The 19,343-nt window shown below is 35.3% G+C and overlaps 1 protein-coding gene across 5 annotated transcripts in view; it reads left to right on the top strand.

The window, feature by feature from the left end:
* Positions 1-19,343, top strand: part of LOC128994558 (inverted formin-2-like) — a 97,808-nt gene that overhangs the window by 27,837 nt on the left and 50,628 nt on the right. The window contains exon 1 of one of the 5 annotated variants that reach the window (XM_054419186.1): positions 1,370-1,500. The exons of 3 other annotated variants lie outside the window; for them this stretch is intronic. In XM_054419186.1, coding sequence (XP_054275161.1) covers positions 1,400-1,500 — 101 coding nt within the window. In that variant the 5' untranslated portion in view covers positions 1,370-1,399. Of the gene's footprint in view, positions 1-1,369; positions 1,501-6,289; positions 6,377-19,343 lie in introns of those variants that run through there. One more of the 5 variants, XM_054419188.1, reaches the window with a different exon arrangement.

The following is a 19,343-nucleotide window of genomic DNA, read 5'->3' as shown; positions in this document are numbered from 1 at the left end:
TAATATAACCCAGCCAGTAAAAATTCTTAAACCATTGTTAATGATTACAATTAAACCATGGCGTTTTAAGAGGGATTTTTTTTACTATTTCAGTCAGATCTTTGTTAAATTTTCTGCACTTATGTAGACTTGCTTTAAATGGAATTTGAACCACCAGATCATGTAATTATTTCACGAGAGATCATCCATAATTAGCGTGATATGAATCCGAGCTTCCAGGACAGAAATAACTTCTATTAAATTTAAGCAATGTCAAATTAAAATTGTATTTATCAACAAGCTATACCAGTAATGTTTTCTTGACTTTTCACATCTCTTCAAAGACTGTGCAACACTGGATGCGTTCACAAATGTATTCGTAGTTGGGATACAAGCGCATCGCAGTGCTAAGTGCAAGTCAGAGTAGCTTGACAATTCGTAATTGTGTACATGACAAACGACCTACGTAATGATCAACATTCGTGGTCAAGGATTCTGCAATCTTTCCTCTTAATCTGTTATAATTAACTGCCTTCATTGGTTTGTTTTTTGCGTTGATTTTAGAAAGAAATCTACTACTAAAGCTGTTTTATCTGATCCTTTTAAACGTTCTTTTAGAATTAATATGCAATGTGATACCAAGCGAGGCCATGACCATTTGGTGGAAGGGGGTGTGATGTTTAGGGCGAAGTATAGTACACACTTTAATGGGGTTAGGTTTGACATCCTTAAATGTTAGTTTACTAAAACTGTTGAAGTTTTAGTTGAGCTAAAAAGGTAATTTCGTTTTACGTGCCTAGTGTCCATTTCTCCTGATCACATTTTTTAGGTGATATGCCATTTAATGTTCCTCGGCTTACCCAAACATAATTGTAAGGGTGATATCAGAACCCACAGATCACATATGTCTGATCATACTTGTGATTTGATATACGGTACAATATATGTGCTATTTTGAACTTTTGGTATACAATACACACAAATCTATAGTATACATTGAACAATCACATTTTACACGCGTACATATTATGTAACACGTGGAACGTGTTAAACACTACTTCCAGGTAACACCGAATTTGTTTTTTTTTTACCTTATGTGCTGTAAATACTCGTAATTAACACTGTATAATTGTTCATAACCTGCAGCCTGCCTACTGCTGTAGTTCGGGTTGGGTTACATCATACAGTACTTTTACACGCTGTTTTAAAGGCTACTTAAGCCACTTTCGTTTTCAAAGTCATTCCTCCTCTTATCTGCGACATTATGTGGCAATTAATGCATGATTTATGCCTTATGGATTAAACATGCCTCCATTACTTCTACACGTCATCCACTAATGCCGCCTCGTCCGCGAATCACTTTGGTCGCTCTGCCGCTAGAGGACGGGTCTCTTGGTCGGGGTATTGTGAATTATGTCCCATGTCGAATTTAAAAAGTAAAATATATTTCCGGCCGTTAGTCGTGGTGACCAGTATACTGTCGTTTGTGCTGCAGGTCGGCCAGAAATGTCTCCAGCCGTGGTGAGTGGATATCAATATGTTAACGATCATTGGTGACTTAGTACGGCGACGCACTTTCAAACTCAATTTGAATACACACGTAATTTAAAACTAGTTAAGAATGCTTACCTGTCATACAATGATATTACATATATGTAATGCAAAAGGTACAATGGAATGGGATACTTGTGTGTAGATTGTCACTACGATTAGCCGTTTATTTTAGGCATGACCATTTATTAAAATTTCAATACAGTATACAGTAGTCGAAGACAACAGGGTTCAGTTTTGAATAATTAATACCCCCGCCGCAGCAAACCTGCCGTCTTAGCGAATTTCCATTTGGCTGAATTGATTTTTATTGATCTATTTAAATAACATTAGGTTTAACGAGTACCTAGGTTTGCTGCTACAAGGAAACTAATAAAGTGTGTGTTTTAAGTAAAAGTATTATTGCTTAGTATAAAATGAATATATTTGCCAAGTTTGATCAAAATATATCCATAAACAAGCAAACTACAACATTTAACAATATTCTCCATAAGAATAACATGGGAATTTTAAATTTACCATTTTTTTAGTTTTCTACGTAACCAATAACCGTACAAAAACACTTTGATATACTGAATTGTTTGTTTTTTTAAGCTCTTTAAGAAGGTTTAGAGGAAAATTGGGAAATTTGTGTTTTGAGGGTAAAAAGTGAGAAAAACCAATTTTTACCCCATAAAACCCCCCATAAAACCCTGTTCCCATGGTCCGATCATGCTGGATCGCGAACTCATTCAAGTTTATCCGGCCTTACACCTTTAAACCAAATTTCATCAAAATCGAATAAAAATTACTCAAGTTATCGTGTTCACGGACACACACACACACACACACACACACACATATATATATATATACATATATAAAAATTTGAACGAATGGTGTTTTTGGCCTCTGGGGACATCAAAATGAAAAAGTAAATCGGTCCCGGGCCTAAGTGTTACCATGAGACCTACGGTAATAGCTACTTCCCTATAGGGAAATTCGCTAAAAAGCTTTTGAATATTCTTAGGATGGTTTTTGCAACCACCTATGATTTCTGGTACCAAAACGAAAAAGCAAAACGATATCCTTAGCTTTTCAAAGAAGATGTCGAAACGATTCCTTATCGCTAGTACCTAGTCTACGATTGTGATACTGAATTCAAAACATATGATCCGAGGAGGAATTTACTTTTGAGAATTTGTGATACAGTAAATAAAAGCATTCATACTTGTTCAACTACTTTTCAGATATCCTACAACAACTTAATTTCTTAAGGTAACGTCGAAGTTCATCTTCACTTTGAGCCCATCAATTAAAACACATAAACGTTTTTCGCAGAAGCTAGCGGACCCTGTACCCTGATGACGAACCACTTTGCGCTACTCGGAAGTTAAATAAAGTTAATTAATCAACCACTTAGTGGTGTTCCTTTTGCGTGACTCCCCCCCCCCCTCCCCCTTTAATACACGTATACTACATGCGTCACGAGCTGGAGGTTTACAACCTTTGGCCTAATGGATTAGGAACAGATCTAATAGATGGTTTTGCGTACAGTTACATCTAGCAATTGAACGGATTGTAATTAAACCGATGGCTGGTATTGGAAAAGTTCTTTGATATAGGTAGTGTTGATTAGTTGTGCATCGGTATTTTGGCCTTATTAAGATGTTTAAATTTGCTAAACAATTTATTAGACTTTTTTGACAAATTCAGATTTATTTTTGTGAGCTAAACATTACTTATCTTATATACTAAAAAACTTTTGCAAAACTTATGACAGCTAGCCTGACCATACTACTGGACCGAATTACATGCGGTTGGTTCCAAATGAAAAATAATTTCCTGTAGATGTGCAGAATCCCTTTATAAATTAAAATAGGCTAAAAAATAAGCAAGAAAAATGAATTTGAAATGTTGAAAATATTAACTTGGGCCTCATGGGTTGCTATGCTGGTGACAAAATAACAAAAAAATATAAACAGAAAATCAAAACAAATTCCAATCACATGTTTCATTTATAGTGTGGGGGGGGGAATAGAGAAGTCTGTACATTACACACTTTTGGTCGAGTTTTCGACCACGGGGCGAGCTCTCGTTGTTACCTTCGTCTTTTACTGTAGCGTTATGATAAGCGATAAGACCTTGGGGTAAAGCCAGTATTTTTTTTAAATTTATGTTTACCAATAATTGTATATTTCTGTTTAAGCATAATGCAAATATTGATGCTGTAATTTGTTTATGATGAACAAGTAGGCTATTAAAGTTAGCTTGACCATTAATGAGGTAATATACATTGTGTTTGTATTCATTCTAAAATTATGTATATACACCTATGATTTTAGTTTGGAACTTTATCATTGTTGTTTTTCTCGACATAAATAGCTTCTCTCATTAGCTATATGTATCTCTTAATGTCCCCCAACGACCTTGTGGGCTTTTAAGATAGCAAATCTGAAACGTTAGCTATAAAACTAACTACTAGAACCGCTTGAACAACTTCCTTACAGTTTTTCCGGAATCATGAAATAAGCTAATTCTTGTCAAAAGCTTTAAAAAAAGTGTGAAAATCAGAGAAATATTTTGAAACTTGAAACAACGAAAGTGGCGTGAAAATATAGAGATTCCAAATGTACAGCGAAGGTTCGTTTGTGTTAATTTCAAATCTTTATTAATTGATAAAATTGAGTAATTAACTTACATTTATATTTAAAACAATCACTTCCGGTACACTTAATAGGGCCTACTCAAGGAATCGGCCCAGTGACCTATTGAATACATGAAATGAAACCTGATACATACTGTAGGATTAACAGTAAAATATGACGGGTATCGCCCTCCTTCGCTCGTGTGATTAAACCCGGTTACTTTGGAATTCAATAGACAAACCCGTATAATCTCGTCTGGCTAGAGGAATTAGCCTAGGTCTAGTTCCGGACGTGATGGTATGTCTAGGCGAGGGTATAGATGCATTACATCATGTTTACCGTCCAGTACAATCAGATACTCGACGCAGCTTTGACCCTCACCCAATGTAGTGGTGAGGTCAATGATAAGGGCAATATACAGGAATTACTATTTCAAGACCATAGTTCAGTTACATTAAACATTCCATTACCTTCACATTATTGGGGAGCGAGCTGGCGTAGTGGTTAGAGGGTGGGCTTTAGTCCCTGAGGTCCCGGGTTCGATCCCCTCCAAGTCACCAATGGATTTTATCTAAGTGATAATGCGGCAGCCCCTAGGTTTAGCCTGAAGTAATGTGAAAAACAATCCCAGGCTCGTGCCAAGCGTCCTAGGACAAAAAAAATCCTTTCACATTATTCACACCCTATGCCTAGGAAAGTATGTGAAAGTGACAGTAGATGAATTACTGTATCATGTATCATGTTTACAGTTCAGCTACAGTTATAACACTAAGGGTGCACTTCGACCCTATGACTAAGCAGTTGTTTTTAAACAGTTACGTGTACAAACGCACCCTAACCCCACCCTTAGTGATTGTGTGCAATATCTTTATTTATATTGAAGCCAAATAGATTTTGTTTTGGTTAAGCTGTGGTTGATTTTAAAAATACGAAAAGTACGGAATTATTTATTAATAAACACTTGTAAAAAATCTCGATTCGTTTTGTAGAAGAACATGGTGCCTGATCAACTCACATGGTCTTGTTTTATCCCTTTGTTTTGTGATATATGTTTCACAGTAAATCCAGTAAATGTGTAGCTCAATTACACGGTATATACTGACGTTTTCTGTTTTACTTATTCATAAACTAAAATAAACTCTATGCCATCACTTATTTTACAGATACATTTGTGCGTCCTTCTCTTTGATCAGATATGTTAGGTATAACTATTGTCAGGAGTAAATGTCCATTTAAATATTGAAAAATCGATGGGATGCCTGTAATAAAACTGCTCATTTACGTTTTTTGTTTGAACTATGCATGTATAACCTATTTAAACACCAAACTATAATCATACTGAGTTCAACAGTAACATTGTTATGACAAAGAAAGGCGCAATTTAAGTGAATACTATAGAATCGCCCTGCGTTTGTCCGTGTATTATGTCTGTGTTAAATAAATATGGAGTGAATGTAGTATAATCTTTATTATTTATTTTCTATTTATCGAGGATATTATAAAAGAAATCACTGATAAGATAATTATTTTGAGTAAGTGTAAATGTTTTTGAGTAAAAAGAAAGAGTTTGAACACAATTGGGTTTATTGCCATTCAACTTTGCACAGAAATAATTTTACAAGACTAGACTTACAGAACGAGAAACATCTTAGACACCGCTATTCTAAACGCAGTACTGTAACGAAATTAACAAAGCTTACATTTCAAACATTTAACAGTCTACCTATATACAATTTCCTAAATTCTATCCGGATTCATCGTGTAACTAATAATTTATCCTGATAAAAAGTTTTATGTTATCTGTAAAACATCTTACAATCACACACACACACATCTTATATCTTACATCACATCTTATATTGTGATAACGATGAACAAACTTTTGACAATGCATACTTTATTTTAATACTTTCATATAAAATGGCGACCATACAAATGTAGGTACAGTATTTTAAGCCTATTATGAATGGAGATGAGTCTATGATACAGACCCAACGAATGTTACAGCCATAATTCCAACTTACATTGTGGGACACACATCTTTAGTGGGTGTGTAGTGTGTAGGTATGGAGGGGTGTCTGTCGTCTGCAGCGCCCTCTGCTATAGGCAGCAGATAGTCAGTCAGTAGTGGTGTGCGGTGTTGTACGGTCAAGCGTCTAGCATGTGTGAACAAACATGACGGTATTAACAGAGGAGTACAGACTCCAGCGTCTGATAAGGTTAGTTTTGTGAACTTTCGATGTGGTATTCCTTTTTAATTATTCCATCTTATATTTTTGAGGTTTTTCGTAGATATCTTCACATGACTATAAATTATTCATGTGTAAACAATGTTTACATTTTGGTGCTTTGTTTTTGCATTAGTTTCTAAATTTGATCTTTTGGTAGAGTCTTGTTTTAACATGATCAACAAATGAGAGAAAATCATGGCCAGTTTATGAATCTTAATACATTTAAAAATAAACATTAGATACCGGTTAACTTTTATTGATATGATACTGTTAAAGATCATAAATTTTGTAATCATACAGCTACACTCATAGTATTGACCACATTTATATTTTATTCAAGGTAAATAATATTTTACTAGAATGTTACGATACATGGCTTATCAACGTTTTTATTTAGAACATGTGTAACCAAAACGTATGTCTATTCGATATATTCATAAGTTGGTTAAGTCATGTACAAATCACAGAATTTTAAATAGTAGGCTGAGCCTAAGTTAACATAAACATAATGATGCAGGTTAGTCGTATGTGATAAAGCTGAATCCAGGTTTGGAAACTACCTTAGCTAGGACCGTGTATTTGAATACTAAATTAGTCTCTAAAAAATATGAAAAGAATATTTTCTGCGATGTAGAACTTCTTCCTCTGAAACTCATTCAATATTATTTTTTTTACCACAACCATTTCCCTCTACACGATCGTACGATCGTACTAAGCTGTTTGAACCCCTCTTATATAAAATGAAACTGCGGAATAAGTGTCGGAAACCTGGACTATCTCTTTATATTTTTTACTTTTTTGCTTACTCTTACTGAAATACTGTTAACTGCTGGTGGGATATTTTGGTGGTCGATTCTGCTTGCATGCTAAAATAATGAGCTCTAAAACACTATATTAATATACAAAACTAATAAAATACTCTTATTACAAAAGGCAGATTGGAATGGGTGAATTTGAAAATTGATTCCTATTAACGTAGTTATTTTCCTAATGTAATGTATAATGTTGTTGTATGATGTCGTTTATAATGTTGATAATCATTAGCTCATCACAGCCTTGGATTTTTTCAATTAAACCTTGGACATAACTTGGTAATTAGCTTTTCCAAATAATAATAAAACATACTATGAAAACACAAAATCTTTTTCTTCCTTAAATTTTTTAACAGATAACATTACAGTATTTTACCTGAATTAAGTATGGCCGCCAACTTTGATTTTTCTTATGAAACACCCTGTATTTTATGATGTATTCCGGTAGAAAATGTAATTTTAAGACAATTTTATTTTTGTGATTTTTTCATAAAACTAACCGTTTCAAAGATAATAATGGTTTAAGTTGTGAAATTTTGAATAGTTTTAATCAAAAACTATTCAAAATTTCAAATTCTATAGTTTTATCTTTTAAATGGTTAGGTTTATGAAAAAAAAATCCCAAGAATAAAACCGTCTTAAAATTACATTTTCTACCGGAATACATCATAAAATACAGGGTGTTCTATAAGAAAAATCCAAGTTGGCGACCATATTGAAAAAATGGTGGCAAAAATATTTTTTTCGACTTGACTACAATTTTTTAAATAAAAATCCAAAGCACTTACAGTTTAACTTTTTTTGATCTCTTATATTTTTCGAATTAAATGGCTGGCACACTTATATCAATCACCCTGTATGTAGCAAAATCAAACGACACTACGGTATCTGACGAGGTATGTTTGGTAAGATGTCATAAAACGCAATAACGGGGCTGTCAAAATGAATTATATGTAAACAACCTTTTGACATAAATAATTTGAATTGAAATATCAACTTGAACTTAATATGAATATTTTACACACAATGAGTACTGTATTCCAATGTATTTGAGTAAACATTGGACAGTTGTAAAAAATATTGCAGTTCGTGGCTTACTGTTATCGTATTATTACAAAAACTGAAGCTAAATTTGAAATTAAATATTTTAAAATACATGTCATTGCACTCGGTACAATTAATTCTACAAATATCAGTGTTTTCGTTTCAGTATTTATCTATTGTACAAGTGCATGTTAAAACCGCATTCTAAGTTTTTGACATATTGGTAGATTAATACGATACACAAAGTTTATATACGAATAAAACAGTTTATGCCTGTAAATTTTGTTCAAAGTTGCATGTGCAAGTCAGTGTTGACAGAATCAAATCAGCGATGTTAGAACAACCTAGCTACACTGTGCGCTAATGGCTATTAAATCTGTTTTAAATTCAATATCCGATGAATCGTCGTAGATAATCCTTCAACAAGTTAATTCCCGAAATTCTAGAGAAGCAGTTAGATTACAAATAATTAAGTACTAAACTAACACGATCAATAGGTACATGCCTGTCTCATTCAAACTACAACGCACGGATATCAATGCATTGTTCACCAGTCATATCAGTGCGATAGTTTCGCTTCGCGAACATCTCAAAATATCATTCCTCAAAGATGGCGTAAGAAGTTGGAATGGTGAAGTAATTTTTATTTCCAACGCGTTACAAAAAGTTCCTCGCCCTCTAGGACCCAAGGCAAGAGGCGTGGCTGATGAGAGAATTATTTGTCCTTTTTTAACCCCCTCACATATAAAGGTGACGGATTGCTTTCTTACTTGGAATATGGTGAAGGGTCTTCCTTTGCGCCATCTTTCTTTTTAACAAGAATTCTTTTCAGGCTAGTTTAATTCTGTAAATGGCTTTCCTCAAAAGGTCTGTTTTAACTGTTTTACCATTTGGGCTTTTTAAACGTTGCTTTGTCTATTGAAATGTTAGTTGTAATTAGTCTGCGGTTCTTGTAGTGAAGAGATCAAAGAAAATGTTTGAATTTCTGGTTGGAGCCTTGTGTGAAATGAAGATTCATGTTTTTTAAATTATAATTTTATCCAGTTCGCCTGTAAAAATATATAGGGACTAACAGTTTAATATTTCAGATTATTTTAAATGCAACGTTATAATGCTGTATACATTTTAGTTAGCTTTAAAAAGGTAAATGTGGTGCTTATAAAATATGGCAATGTGGTGTTTCATCAATCTGAAAAATAAATCTGAAAACGTCATTAAAATATGTATAAATGACTTTGCTTGATTAATTTCAACATCAAGCCTATTAATTTCTTTACGCAATAAATCAAGATTTTGATTTTCCCCTACTTTCTACCTGTTGAATTTGAGCTGCCGCCTAATTCCTTTTTATCCGGACATTAATTACAATTACGTTATGACATGCAATACAACTTACTTCAACTACTTTCCAAACGTTAGGCTGCATGCAAACCTCCAGTGTGATTATGCTGTGCACTTTCTGAAGTTGCACTATAATCTATTACTCTATTACGAACATAAGGAATTATTATATAATAATATTATATGAATTTGTGTGGTCGGTCAAATTAATCTAAAACGAGAGTCTGATACGCAGAATTAATTGTGGGGATTACCCAGCTTGTTGTCTGAAGTAGATTACGCGTGTAGACATTATTAGTGGACAGCGGGCTTTTGGTTAAACAACTCATGTAAAGGGATAGTTTTTCTTATGTAAGGTATTTGGTTTACAATTATATCGGTAGCTAGTTGCCTCAAATATCATGTTTGTTTCTGTGTCTTGAGTGATCAGACGGTAGAATAGCCCAGAAAACAGTACAATGAAGTTCTTACTCCAATCAAATTGTAGCCGTGTAGCCGTTGTGTTTATGTGATTGTTTTACGCATGCATGCGTCCAGGCAGCTATTTTTGTTCGTTTGAAGTTATTTTATTATATGCATATTATATAAAAATCGTAAGATTTCTAAAATATTCCATCGATATCGGTAACTTGTTTCGTTAGCTTTCAAGTTAAACCCGGTGATATATATATATATATATAAATATATATATATATATTTTTTTTGTCAAAGTGTAACATATTGACTTAAGTATACTTCCACCATCGGTACAAAGTCAGAAGTCAACGATCAGTAAGAAAGCAAAATAAATGTTCAATATCAATATTGGGGGATTACGTTGAACAATCAACCACAATTCCAATATTGGCATCCAACCTTGGTCCAAGTAAACATAAATTGCTCACTCTTCAGTTCACACACGTTTGTTGATGCTCACCACTCCACTACATACAACATGATCCACACCATTGATCATACATGGAGCTGACGTCACAAGTATCACAGTCACTGGAGTCTCCAGGAACTGTCCGTGCAGAACGTTCCCACATCTACATTACAGACAACTCGGCAAGTGATGATTGTCTGATCGTGTTTCCAATCGTTACTGGGAAGTTGCAGGGTGATCGGATGGTAAAATACGATCTTAGCAGTGAGCGAATGAGTGAGCCCTTCGTACATAGTGATGGGAATGTGTAGCATGAATTACAGTGCAGTCAAGAGTTGCTTATCTACCACATGTATATTTCGAACATTGTATGTAGGAGTAGCGTCTTGGGCAGATAAGTCAGATTATTATCTTATCACTTTCATATCACTGTGGTCATCACTGCTTGCCCACGTTACTACCGTAACGGTACTTAACTGACTTAAGATCGCCGCACAGATTAGTAGAGGATTTAAGTACAATAAACCTAAGAAAGATTACTAAAGAACTCTGAATCACTCAGTAAATCCGTATGATAAATTGGTTTGAACTACGCTCTTATTTAATCTTCACATTGTGTTCTACCTTTTTGTTATTCTGTAATCTCAGTGCAAAGGTGAAAAGTAACACGCCATGACGCATTGTACTCGTAGGTGTATTGCAAAGTCTCTTCTTCACAGCTACCATACTATCATCGACACAACATCAGCTGACTCACTAAAATATAATTTCTTAACTCCAAAACAAATCATCCACAAAGGAGTGCCGTGGCTGTCGTTGGTCTGTTGGTTCACATTATGCACGTTGAGCCCAGATAGGCTTGACACATTCAACCTCACGGTCTCCTAACATATTCAAAGCCATCCAGAATCACTTTATTGTGTTTGAGTCGCACCCACGGGTTGTGTTGATGGGTTTTATTGTTGTTTTGTTTTATTTGGCCATTAACAGTGCGGTAGCTGGGGTTTGGCTGTTGGTTTGCGGCGGGTTTGATGTTTTGTGAGGCTGGTCGGGATTTACTCTTAGAAAATTGACGATTTTGTTAATCTGTTTTGACTAACACATCTTATAAAAGTTTGTTAAATTATTTAACTAATAGATAATTATAATTTATCTAGTTATATTTATATTTTCGGGTAAGGCAAACTTAAGTTCGTACTGTACTCAAGTCAATCCAAGTCAATCCATGTCGACTGCGGCGTCTCGCGCCGCTTTTCTTCGAGTTCCTGCTCCTCCTCGGAGCATGTACTTCAGCTTCAGGACACGTGTCCAACACTTGTACAGTGTACTGTAAATTTCGTCCACCGTACGGATTTCATGAAACTTCACACAATTTTCTCTAGTTTTGCGGAAGATATATTTGAAATATTTGAGCATGATACTAGAACATTAAAAGGTCTACCTTAACGAAGATACTGTACTTGTAAATAAATGAATGCTCTAAGCAAGCCCTCAAACCCTACGAGACTTTGGTAAAAAATTATTCGTCATAGAACTATGCTATAAAATTAAATAATCATCGTGTATAATCTGAATGGAACATATTATGTGTTACCTCTCCCACAAATTTCCTTAAATCCATTGAATTTACAAGGGTGAATATAAAATCTATTGTACCCATATTCAAAGTACAAACAAAATCTTCGACCAGGAATCTTCATTCTTCCGTTTTTGTCTGTGTGATGCCAAGGCAAATTAAGCATGTATGAAGCAAATTCAATGATATAGGAAGCCCAAAATTTTAAATGTTGATTAAAAATATGACATTTATTCTTATAAGTGTATACATTCAAAAGAAGTTACTGTAAACACTTACACTCGCTATTACTTGTCACCTTTCGTTTCTCGGTTACGTTTGGCGGGTTCGCTCTAGTTACTCCAGACCATAAACATAACATCAGATGTTGCATGCTGTGTTGTACCAGACGGTGTTATGGCAGTGTCGGTAGTCACCACACACCAGGCAGAAGCGATGTAGGTGGCACGAGCTTCATTATACACCTCAGTTACTTCCGTAATAACCGTCTGCTCGAGTAGAGATTTTGGAATTTGAATGTCTATAAGTTTCCTTAGAAGGTAGCCCCAATGTGGGAAACGTTTGAAGAACAGTCAGCATGATGGATTATGCTACATAACCTAACCTAACTTTAAATTATGCAGCGAGGAGTGCAAAGGAGCTGATGAGTTATCCAGTACGTTCTCAACACGTATGACCTGGTTAACAAAATATTGTTCGTTTTGTACCTTAAAATTAGTGATGGCAGAAAGAAATGTGAAAGAGAAAATCCGTGCTCTCAGATATATAACATGATTTGAAAGTACATAGGTGTGTTATTTGCTAGTGGGGTTAGCGTCTCGGACTTCAATGTGATACACTTCCACAAACATTTTCCGGGCTTCAATTGCTTTCCCTTAAGCGTTTGAGATTCCTTCTTTGAAAATGCCACTGGCGTAAACACTAAAAAAAGAGCATTTTACAAGCAATGTTTTACTATGTAATACAGTTCAGTATTTAAACCAACAACTTTAGAAACACAAGACAACAACAACGAAACAATGAAGACACATGTGTTAAAACAATGTCAAGACGATGCGGGCCTATACGTGCAAGGTCTCTGCTCCAATCACAGCAGGGTATGATGACGTCACTGGCATGTCAGCTGATGTGGTACAGTAGCCTGGATCTGTCAGAATCGCCGACCCCTATCATGATATAGATATGAGATACCCGCCAAGGCGCCACACGGTCTTAGGGTGCGTTCACAAAGAAAGCTGGTTACAAGTAACTTACTTTCAGCGCTTGTTCCAAGCGCTTGAGAATGCTGTTGTGTGTTCACAACAAACGCTTGCATTTCAAGCTCAGTGTAGTCTGAGTCTCAGCTCTGGTTGAGACAATACCTCAAGTGATGAAGAGTTATTTTTGATTGAAAATGTAGGATTAAAAATTCGTAGAAGGAAAGTAGGTGTTCATTCAGTTAACCACGGAAGAGGTATGTTCGGGGAATACCATCATCTATTTCCTTAGTTGAAATTGGACAAAGTGAGGTTTTTTTCTTTTATGAGAATGGAGTTAACCACGTTTAATTACTTCCTCAAGAAAATTGAAAGTGTTTTAGTGAAGTTTTGAGGGAATTGGCATAAGCAGCCTATCCATGCACCAGAACGAATTTTGGACCAATAATAAAACCTAAAAAAACTCGAAGGGAGTTTTAAACACCCTATGTAGTTGATTAATTATGATGCAAAACATATTGTGAGATATATTCAAATGTTTTAATTTTGTTGTTAAATAAAGTAAAAGTATACAAGTTTCATCTATAAAAAATCCAACACTTAATTAATATTGAATTAAATGTGTTTGTCTACATATATGTTATTTTTATCCTATTGGTTACGGTATTGAACGTTCGAGGTAAAAACCACAATACATGGGTAATATAATTTGTTTGGAAATTGGAAGCTCTAAATACAGTACTTGAGCTACCAATTCATCGACATCCATACTGCACTGTTAGTAGTTTGTAACTGACTGGTTCGGTCAACAAGCGCCGGAAAACAAGTACGAAACGTTCTTGAGTGCTTGTCAGAGCTTGTAACAAGCGCTTGCTAGCCGGCACAAGCTTTGTCTGTGAACACACTCGCTTGATATTATGTTGACTTTTTTCACGCCGGTTCGAGCTTGCAAGCGCTTGCCAACAAGCGCTTGTAACCAGCTTTCTTTGTGAACGCACCCTTATTGTTGCGTCAGCTGTGGAATGTGGTGCGCCTCAACATGCATAGATCTCCAGATACTCAAATGTATAGTTTGGGAGACAGATTGTTTGATTTGTTATATAATGCAACTTTGTAATAGGATGAGGGTTTTGGGTGAAAATATTTGATTTGTCAACAACTTGTGTGATAAGTAGATAGCCGATATTTGGCTCGGCTTTCTAAACTGACTTTGCACTTGTCTGTGATTTTACTTAGTGAGTTCCATTATGAATCATTGAATAATTTTCATGAACTGTTGTTGATTGGTGATACTGTAGAATATTCGACATGTTAAATAGTATTATTTTACCAAGAAACGTTATAATTGGCATGGATGAATACTAAACTATATAATCCTTAACATAATAAGGGAAAATTAATCATGCAGTGACAATCTTTCATATAACTTTTAAATTTATTCTAAAAGTACATAAATTATAGCTAAGTATATGCAAAATACATTTTAAATCAAATTGTCGTGAGAAAGCCTTCATGGGTAATATTATTTTGAACCCTGCTTCCAAAGTAATCATCCAACGCGTATAGTCGTAAAACAAAACCATGTTTCTTCGCATAAGTAAGAAACATCTCAATGAAACATTTTTTTCTTAACTACAGACAACTTAATTAAATTGTACGAGTAATAAGTATACTTCGATTCATACATTTGACAACAATTAACTTAACAATTTATCGGTGAAGTCGATTGCAAGTGTTGTAACTAATGCTAATACATTGTTTATTGTTTACGTGGGATTTTTGCAGCTGGTTTAAATTTTCAGGAGCATAAAACTACCTTTAATTTCATTATTTTAAAGGTGTTAATTTATTTCGCAAGTCAAAGTTATGCAAAACCTCATTTGTACGGCCTCCGGATCAATGCCAGACAGACACTTGTTATGTAGGCTAATTAGCACAGAGCACCTGGACACTCTGGTGATTGTGTTTTAAAGTACAGTGAAATTATTAAAACGTTTAAAAAGAAACTTAAGAATAAACAGGCCTAATTTATAACTTACTAGCTGTAACCCGCGGGCTTTGCCCCGTTTAACTTCTTAATTTTCAAGATTATCTCGTTCGCATGGCTCAATCACGTCCTGGTTGAAGTTTGTTCGCTACGCTCACTCACCTTTAGGTTGGAGCTCGTTCGCTACGCTCACTCACCTTTAGGTTGGAGCTCGTTCGCTGCGCTCACTTGCCTTCAGGTTAGCTCGTTTGCTACGCTAACTCGCCTCCAGGTTGAAGTTCGTTCGCTACGCTCACTCACCTTTTGGTTGCAAATTAGCTGTTGTCATAAATGTAAAAGAAATAATAGTGCTGCACCCTGTTGGTAATCCTTGTAACTTTAATGCTATTGAACATCATAGAACAGAACCAACTTGTTTAATTGAAACAGCTGTTAAGATTCAATAATTCCATTTCTCATAAGGTTAACATGGGAAACTCCAGAGCCACTGGGGCGGAGCCCGAAAGGATTTTTGAAATAAGAATATGCCTATATGTTAATCGGGAATGTGAGCTATCATTATGCCAAATTTCAGCCCAATCCGACCAGTATTTTTCGAGTTTACTTTTCCCATACACACATACAGCAACCACCTCTTTTTTATAATAGTATAGATAGATAGATTAGTGTTTTAAGAAAATAAGCAAACAGCTGGTTTTCGGCCCTAGGGATGTAAGAGCCTATATAGTATATAGTATAGATAGATAACTACTCTTCACTGTTGACTAGTATAGTACGATGTTTATTGGTGAAATTTATTTGTTTGAGAGATTGAATAAATGTAGATTAATTAGTTTTTTTATGAAGATAAATAAAAAATAATCTGGCACCATACCTATCCCATTACTTGGGTGTTATAGAGACTTTTCGTCGCAGAAGAACTGCGTTTCTTCGTTGTACCCCGTTTACATTTTCCTGAAGACAATTACTTATTCTTTTCCGCTTCAATACAAATTATTATGAGCAATGAGTTCATTATATTTTAAATGGTAAATATCAGTTGCCGAATACAGAAATTGTCATTTACCTGGCATTCGAACTGAAAACTTAAAATACTAACTGAACTGCACAAATGTTATTACTATTTACTATAGTTTGAATCACTCGAAGGTTATTGCGATAATTTCCTATGATGGACTTGTCTTTAATAAAAATGATATTCATACATCATTGATAATATCAATGAATGTGAGAATTTCGCGTTTTGTTTCACAATACAATTCTTTTCAATGAGGATTTGAGTTTTTCAATGATTGAATCATATTTTTTCTCCTCGCATGGTACTGTGAAAGTTTGATAGTTGATTGTCGGACACTTGACGAGGTGTGTGGAGGATGTAGACTGATGAGGAAGCATCCTTCTTGTCAGGACATGTAGAATCCTTAGTTGCATAAGCAGGATACAAGGATTGTGATTTATCGCATTGTCAACTGGTCGGTGGCTGTCAGGCAGCGATGTCGTGGGTCCCTTTGCTGGTTTGCTGCTACCAATATTTATCAGTAAATTTCAGTCTTTTACTGTACAAGTTCAGCCCTTGATTTGCACATTTCGCACTCAGGTCGGCGGCCCACGTGGACGGAGAAAAGCAAGTACAAAGGGACTGCTAAGCTTGTTAACTTGCTAACATCAGGAATAAATCAAGCATCTAAAAATGTGCATAATTAGTAGAATATATACATATAGAAAATAATTAGCATAATTAGTGGAACTACATTCATTAGCTATAATAATTTAATTATCTGGTCACCGAACTTCCTGGTAAACAAATAGGGTTTTAATATAGTACTAGCATGACTAAGTATGGTATAAATAATCTATACACATAATTTTATAATTTGGCTATTCTTATCGTAGTTCAATTAATCGTGTTCACAATTTTCAACGGGACACAATAATACGTAATTGGTATTCCTCACCTTTTCCATTGAACGTTCGTCTCTTGGTCTCTTTATAGAGGTGGAAACAAGAATTGTCTCTTTTCAACTATTGGTGCACGTAAATATACGGCACATTAGAAGACTTGTAGTCTTGATGAGCTCGGAAAAGGTGTTATACTTCCACCAGAACTGTGTATATTAGGTTTTTTGCATATTTATTATTAAATGTTCTACACAAAACATGATGAAGATATAAACATTTGTCAGACACGGTTCATGTGTTTCCGCCTCTAATATTGGTATCTGAAAACAAGTATTATGAGCCCAGTGGGGGAAGTTGTTGTTTCAGCCGCATCTTGCTGCGAGGAAAGAAAACATCCGCTACATCCAATGTGTGATACCCTTCAAGCGGATCTGATGTCCCCTTGTGTGCTGGGGTATGGGTATAAAACATCAGGAATAGCATTGTAAAAATGACTCGAATCAGACGTCTGAAGTCGCGGGATACAATAAAAACTCTCAAGTCAGTTCAAAAAGGTGGGAATAGTTGTATTTTATACAATATACAGTTGTGAGAGGGAAATGACCATTTGATCGATGTTAAACGACAGAGTACGGTAAGGGTGGCGATTAAAACGTTACAGGTTTAATGGTGATCTCAGTTTACAAATTTGTAACGGGTCAGCAAATACCGTTTTTATTTAATTTTTAAGAGTATTTTCAATATAAGGAATTGAAACGCATTAAGTATGATAAATATAAACAAAAATTGTCGTACTTCCCTTGTCAATAATTACTTATTTATAGTTAATTATTTTGCAAGTTGAATTTTATTTAGTGACAAACCTAAGTTGGTTGTGTTGCTAGCCTTACTTGTATGGGTGCAAGATTATTGGGTTTGATCTTCGTCATCCATACACTTGAGAGAGCAACTCCAGAGCGAGGCCTACGCGCAGGCGTTATAATTATAAAACTGCATCCTGCCCAGCATCTAGTGTAAATAATCGTGTAGATAATGTTTATCGTGTTAACTCAATGTACGATTCAGTATCGACTGTGGGTACCTCGTCACGGGTACCACTCGGGTTCCTTGTGACACTCGGAGCCTGTGTCACGTCAGCGGATGTGTGACACGCGTTGTCACGTTACTGATGTCACAGTCAGTAATGTCATGTTTACAGCTTCCCATGGCTGACTGTCCCGACATCCTCTCGTTCTCCTGTCTTCCTTCTGCTGATTGCTTTCATACGCTTTATGTTTACCTTATCCGCCGATTCGATTATTTCACTTGATATATGCTCGAGGGTTCCGTTTCTCTTTCTTTGTAGCGCATCGTTTGATTGAAATTGTAATGTCATGTTGGCGGGGTACTGTAAACTATCACTATAAATACAGGTCACAGGGTTGGGGTATTTAATTGGTTTAGCAGTGAAAGGAACAGACGCTTAATTCATTTTGTTAATAATTGAAGATATTTTGTTTTATAATTTTCTTTAGATTCTTCTTATGTTTGCTTGATCAGCACCACTTTTATTTCTTTTTTCCATATACTTTACAGTGTCGTCTTAGTGCATAGTGTACTACTTTACCCTATAAAAAGATACATAATGTAGGTTAAAACAAAATTAATATTTTTTTTCAAGACTGTAGAATTCTGAAAATGTTTGGAGGTCAACGGGCAAAACGTACTGTATTTCTCCAACGCCTCTATGAACGCGGCCGAAAATAATGAATGTCTCATTTTTTAAATTGTAGATTTGGTCACTCTAGGCTAGAGGCTAGTGAATAGTCCAGCTATACAGGGTGTGCCGAGATTGAGAGTTGGGTCTTCCGGGTCAAAGGTCAAACACTGCCACTGAATGATGTATCGCATGCTATTTTGGGAATCAGAATGAAGAATGGGTCTTAGTTACTGCTTTATGAATTCTCTGAATGATAAAGTAGAAAGACGAATCACAGAAAGAAATCGATGGCCAGAAGCGGCTAATAATTTAGAAAATAGTAGTTTCTTGTGTCTATGGAAAGGTGCGAAATATTGGCTTAACTGGATGAAACAGCGCTCTTTTTTACAGTGCGTTGAGACTAGTATGTTAGGATAGTTTAGTTTCAATAACGAGAAACGAGGTAGCATTTACAAAGCAGAAGTTGTGATTTTGTGTTATTTTTTAAAGGGACAATATTAAAAATACGTCAACCCTCTATTTTAATGTGTGTTAAG

Source organism: Macrosteles quadrilineatus, unplaced genomic scaffold (assembly GCF_028750875.1).
Source record: "Macrosteles quadrilineatus isolate MER2022 unplaced genomic scaffold, UCM_ALF_1.0 Scaffold_5__1_contigs__length_97177068, whole genome shotgun sequence".
NCBI classification, from domain to species: domain Eukaryota; kingdom Metazoa; phylum Arthropoda; class Insecta; order Hemiptera; family Cicadellidae; genus Macrosteles; species Macrosteles quadrilineatus.
Note: the sequence above shows the minus strand (reverse complement) of the source record. Positions and strands in the feature narration are given on the sequence as shown.